General features: G+C 61.3%; 2 protein-coding genes across 2 annotated transcripts in view; both read left to right on the forward strand.

The window, feature by feature from the left end:
- The window catches only part of GPATCH8 (G-patch domain containing 8), a 37,822-nt gene extending 37,721 nt beyond the window's left edge, over positions 1-101 (forward strand). Inside the window, exon 9 of the mRNA XM_031063632.1 lies at positions 4-101. Coding sequence (XP_030919492.1) covers positions 4-101 — 98 coding nt within the window. The remainder of the gene's footprint in view (positions 1-3) is intronic.
- A 632-nt stretch (positions 102-733) lies between these two features.
- The window catches only part of ITGA2B (integrin subunit alpha 2b), a 13,869-nt gene continuing 9,042 nt past the window's right edge, over positions 734-5,560 (forward strand). The window contains 11 exon segments of the mRNA XM_031063633.1: positions 734-863; positions 3,454-3,526; positions 3,594-3,724; positions 3,801-3,898; positions 3,978-4,137; positions 4,213-4,262; positions 4,577-4,631; positions 4,796-4,924; positions 5,006-5,053; positions 5,300-5,343; positions 5,441-5,500. Coding sequence (XP_030919493.1) covers positions 734-863; positions 3,454-3,526; positions 3,594-3,724; positions 3,801-3,898; positions 3,978-4,137; positions 4,213-4,262; positions 4,577-4,631; positions 4,796-4,924; positions 5,006-5,053; positions 5,300-5,343; positions 5,441-5,500 — 978 coding nt within the window.

The raw sequence follows: 5,560 nt of genomic DNA on the forward strand, positions 1-5,560 counted from the left end.
CAGCAGCTGCTGCTGCTGCCACGGCCCTGCACCTCCACCCCCTGCTGCACCCCATTTTCTCAGGACAGGACTTGCAGCATCCACCCAGCCACGGCACATGAAGGACAAAATGAAGGAACCTCGGAGGAAGGAGAATATTTGGCGTTTTGGGAAGGGGTTGGAGTTGAGCCGGCGGGCAGATGAGGCCTGAGCATTTCCTTTCACTCTTGAGCAGCCAAAGAAGCCGGGGGCTCGAGGGCTGGGCAGTTGGCTGCATCCCAGGGAAGTCTCGCTCCGACTCCTCCGTGCACGCAGCAGCACCGCTCCAGAAGAACCATTTCACCTTTAGAACAGCGAGACACTTGGAAAGGCTTCTTTTCCCCCCTGGATTCTTACACTTGGTCATCTTCCTTCTGCCACCTTGTATATGATAAATGAGGTTTCATACACACTAATAGGATCTCTAAAAATCCTTTTAATGAGGTCATCTAATTAAAATAGCATGATTGAATCCGGCTTGTAATCGGTCATGGAACATCGGGCGCTGCCAGCTGTGTGGAGGGGCTGGAGGCCTCAGCTTTCAGGCATTGCAGGAGGTTCCTTGGCCCCTGTTTCTGCAGATGTGGGTTTTTCTTGGCGTGAGCAGCAAAGGTGGAAGTAAGATCTTAGTGTAAGGAGGAGGAGGAGCTCTGTGTGTGTGCCCAGAGCTCCCTTCTTTCCCCATCCCGCATCCACGTTCTCCTGCACCAGGACCATGCCTGGATATCCCAGACTGGAGAGAGGTTCTGGGGTTGGGATTCCAGTCTGGGCTTTGACCACTCTTCTCCTGAAAGGGGGAAAAAAATCACTTTGAATTCCATCTTCTGTGGGGTTGGGAAAGAGGCACTGGGATGGGAGAGAGAAGGCAAATCCCGTTCAGAATTGAAGCAATACAGAGGACGGGGGAGCGCGGCCTGGATGTAAAACGTGTTCTTTCCTCTGTAACACTGATGGTTTCTTTATTAATTTATAGGATTTTTTTTTTAATGTAAAGAATTGCACTGAACTCTGTAAACAAAGATGCTGCTTTTTGTAGCTCCTATCAAAGGTTACATTTGTAGTATATCGCAATAATATTTTTTACAGCCAGTTCTTAGTGGTACTTGTTCTGGTGGCTTCTGTGTAAATATGTTTGCTGTAGGTGACCCAAGACACTTGTAAAGGTTCAATTTATAGTTTCAGCTAGATGCAGAACAGCTAAGCATGTATATTTTATCAAGCTCATGTATTTTTGAAGTTTTTATGTAGTATAAAATGTAAAGACAAAAAAATCTTCATTTAGAATTTTGCAGAAGGAAAAAAATCAACAGGTGAGACTTGGGCAAGGTGAGGGGTGTGGGGGTAGCAGTGACTCCGGCAGGTTCTGTGTTCCTCCCTGCCATAGGAATGGGCACTGGAGCAGCCTGGGGAGCGGCAGGAATTCAGGGTGCTCCCAGAGAATAGGAGCCCTTTTTTTCCTTTCCTTTTTCCCTCCTTTGGAAGCAGTAATGTGCAGGCCCTGCTGCTGCAGGAGGACCCTAACCCAGCCCACACAAAGGGTTACCCCAGCTTAGTCCATAAGGGATTTCCCAGTTCTCCCAGCATCACCCAACTCAGGTGACACTGCCCGTGGGAGCTTCCCCACCCCAGTGCAGGGGGTGTCCCCGCTGCTGCTGTCCCCACTCACAGGGACTGTCACAGCCCTTGGGCCACCACCGCTGGAGGGGGGGATTTCAGAGCAGTGTGGGGATGTGGTGACATCCCTGGCCCATTCCCCATCCTCATCCTCTTCCCTGTCCCCTCCTGGAGTGCAGCACGAGGCCAGGCAGAGTCAAAGGATCAAAACCCCCTGAGCTCCCTCACCGTGTAAATGAGAAATTGGAGCAGGTCAGAGTGATAGCAGTCACAAAAAAGGGACTCAATTTCCTGTAAATACCAGACAATTCAGTGTTACTGTCAGAGCTGAGCTTCATAGGGCCCATCTGTGCCCTGGCCCCACTGCACTGTGGGCAGGGATTGTTTTTGGACTTCAGGATAGCGCTAAAATAATTAACCTGTCATTACTTACAAGCATAAACAGACTGTATTTAACTTTGTCACATAAGATATATATATAAATATATATATATGCTGTAAAATGAGGGAAAAAAACCTTTCTAATAAACCAATGATTTGTGGAAAAAGAAATGTGATGATGTGTGGTGGTGGGGCGCTGCTGGGCAGAGCACCAGCCTCTTTTCCTAACCAGAGCCCTGGTTTGATTAAAGGAAAAAAATCCACCGCCCTGCATGCCAGCAGGACCCAGAGATCCAGGGTGCCACCTGCCCTTCCCTGGCGGTGGCTGATGAGGGATGGTGCAGCAGTGCTGAAAGAAACCGGAAATGAAGTAATTGGACGGAAGAAAGGATTAGAATTGCCCTCAGGGGCTCTGGTGTGGGCTGCAGCTGAGTTCAGATGCTGCAGCAAGCTGGGGACGAGACCTCCCGAGGAGGAGCAGCTGCCCCTGAGTCCGGTGTCCTCTCCCGGAGCTGCTCCGGGCTCAGCTAAACCCTTCCCACCCCTCGGAGCTGTGCTTCGGGCAAATCCCGCTCTTTTCCAGCCGCAGCTGCTCTGCAGGGCTGGAGCAGACCCCACTCCAGGGGCCAAGGTGCCCTGCAGGGACCCCCTGTGCCCCCCAAAACCCACCGAGTCCCTGTCCTGTCCTGCTTCCCACCTGCAGCTTCAGAGATGGAGGAGAAAAGCCCCGTTTCACACGGGCTGGCTCCCAGGGAGCTGGGTTGGCACCCGGAGCCCTCGGGCACTCTGACTGTCCTTAATTAACGGAGTTTAAATTAATTCTGCAGGGGGGTCCAGGGCTGACGCCGCTGTCCGGGCAGGGCTGAGCCCCGCGGCTGCCCCAGGCCTGGCTGAGGGCACAGGGGACAGGGACAAGGACACGCCTGGTTCACTTGGCCGTGGGCTGTGCCCACCCTGCCCCCGGCCCCTTGCCAGAGCCATTGCCCTGCACAGCCCTGGCAGGGTTTGGGGTGTCCCTGCCCGGGCAAGGGGACACTGCGGGGTGATGCCCGATGCGGGCGGGCTCGGTGCTGTCAGCTCCCTCCGGCTGCGGAGGGGAGATCGGGAGGATGGAGGGGCCCTGTGCCCTGCTGTCCTCCCCTCTCGCCACATTTCCGCTGGTAGGGACTGCCTGCGCCCCGAAATAGCCACCCCGAGATGTCCATCCCGGAACAGCCACCCCGAGACTGGCCCCCCGAGGGCGATAGGCTCGGGCCGCTGTCACCGTGTCCCCCACCCTGTCACCGCGTCTCCCGGTGGCACTGCCACCTCCTGTTCCCCGCCCTGCTCCGGCCACATCCGTGTCCCCCGCCCCTCTCCGGCTCCCCGCAGGAGCGGATACGCGCCCGGGGGGGCCCTTCCTGTGTTCCCCGTCCCTGCCGGGCCCGGCCGCAGCTGCGTCCCCCGAGATAAGCCAGGGACCCCCCGGCAGCTACTTCGGTTTCGCCCTGGATTTCCACAGGAGCGAGGGAAGGTAGGGAGGCACCGGGGGTCGGGCACGGCTCACGCCCGCCCACCCTGACACCCGCTCTGCCCCCCAGGCCCAGCGTGGCGGTGGGAGCCCCCCGTGCCAACACCTCCCAGCCCGGCGTGGCTCAGCCCGGCGCCGTCTTCCTCTGCTCCTGGCCTCCCGACAGGACCCCCTGCCACCCGCTGCCCCTCGACACTGCGGGTGCGTGGGCTCCGTGGGGCGGGAGCGGGCGCGGGGGGGGCCCGCTCCGCACATCGCCCCTCTCCCGCTCGCCCAGGCGACGAGAGCGAGAGCCAGGGCACCCTGGAGCTGCGCACCTACAAATCGCACCAGTGGCTGGGAGGGTCCGTCACCAGCTGGGAAGGCAACCTGGTGGTGGGTGCACCGGGGGGGAGGGGGGCAGCCTTGGGTGGTCACGGAGGGGGCACCCAGCCCGTCCCATCGCCGTGCCCAGGTCTGCGCCCCGCTGCAGCACTGGAACGCTTTGGAGGGGCAGCACGAGGCGTTCCGCACCCCGACGGGCACCTGCTTCGTGCGGAGCCCGGAGCGCGCCGTGTGGTACTCGCCGTGCCGCGCCCCCACCATGGCCAGCACCTACCGCCAGACGAGCTACGGTGAGCGGGGAACGGGGAGCGGGGAGCGGGGGGATCCCAGCCCCGCGTCCCTCTGACCCTGCCCTGTCCCCGCAGCGCACGACAAGCGCTACTGCGAGATCGGCTTCAGCGCCGCTGTCACCGCGGTGAGAGGGGATGGAGGGGCTCGGGGGACTCGGGCACCTTGGGGGGATCGGGGGGTGCCCCCCGGGATGCCCAGGGGGGGCTGACAGAGATGCAGAGGGTGCGGCCAGGATGGTACTCGGGTGTCACGGCGGGGGATGTTGGGGTGGGGATGCTGAGCTGGGGGATGTGCAGTGGGAATTCCGGGACGAGAGGGCCTAGGAGTGGGGGGGACGTTGGGGTGGGGGGGCTAGGATGGGAAATACCGGGGTGGGGGATACTTGGCTGAGGATGCTTTGGGGGGATGCCAGCGTGCCCCGGGGTGGTGCTGAGCCAGCTCCTCCCGCCGGCTGGGACGCTGGTGCTGGGTGCCCCCGGCGGGTATTATTTCACAGGGGAGTCCTTCCTGCCGGCGTTGCTCCCGGGATGGGCACGGCGGGGAGAGGCCACCCCGGATGCGGTGCCCCGTAAGTGCCACCCGCAGTGGCGCTGGCAGCCCGGGGCGGGTGGCAGCGGGTGCCCCGCCGGGGCTGGTGCTCCCTGCCCCGGTGTGCCCCAGGGCTCGTGTACTCGGTGGAACTGGACAAGATCCTCAGGCGCTTCCTCGGCACGTCCCTGCTGTGGCTGGGGAGCCCCGGGCGCCCCACGGAGCCGGTGTTCGGGGACTACGAGGACGGGTACCGGGGTGAGCAGCGGGCAGGGGCACCCCGCCCCACTGCCAGCTCCTGCTGGCATACCCGGGGTCACCAGTGCCCATCTCCTGCAGGATACTCGGTGGCTGTGGGCGAGTTTGATGGCAACCCCAAAACCAAAGGTAGGGCTGAGGGGAGCAGGGGACGGGGTCTGATGGGCCTGGGGCACCCTGGGGCTCCAGAGAGACTTTGCTCCCCTACCCGAGGGGGCTGGGCAGGCTGTGCCAGGACAGGGGTCCTGCCCATCTCTGTGCCCTCATGGCCCCATGTCGCACCAGGGGTATCCCTGTGCCCACTCCAATGCCAGGGGTATCCCCGTGCCCCCCTCAATGTCCCAGTGGGGCACTCAGGGCTCTCTTCCCTCACAGAATACGTGGTGGGGGTCCCCAACAAGAGCAACACGAGGGGTGAGGTGAGTGCTGCAGAGTGCCCGGTGCCGAGGGGACACCGGGGGACACCCCCACCCCTCAGCCCGGGCTGGGCCTGGCGTCTGACACTGCCCTGGGCAGGTGGAGATCTTCACTGCGGGGGTCACCCTGCGCCGGCTGCGGGGCATCGCCAGCGAGCAGGTACCCCTGCCCTGTGACACCGCCACAGCCCCGCTGCTCCCCAGCACCCCAGCCCCCGCC

The sequence above is a fragment of the Geospiza fortis genome, unplaced genomic scaffold, assembly GCF_000277835.1.
Source record: "Geospiza fortis unplaced genomic scaffold, GeoFor_1.0 scaffold373, whole genome shotgun sequence".
Lineage (NCBI taxonomy): Eukaryota > Metazoa > Chordata > Aves > Passeriformes > Thraupidae > Geospiza > Geospiza fortis.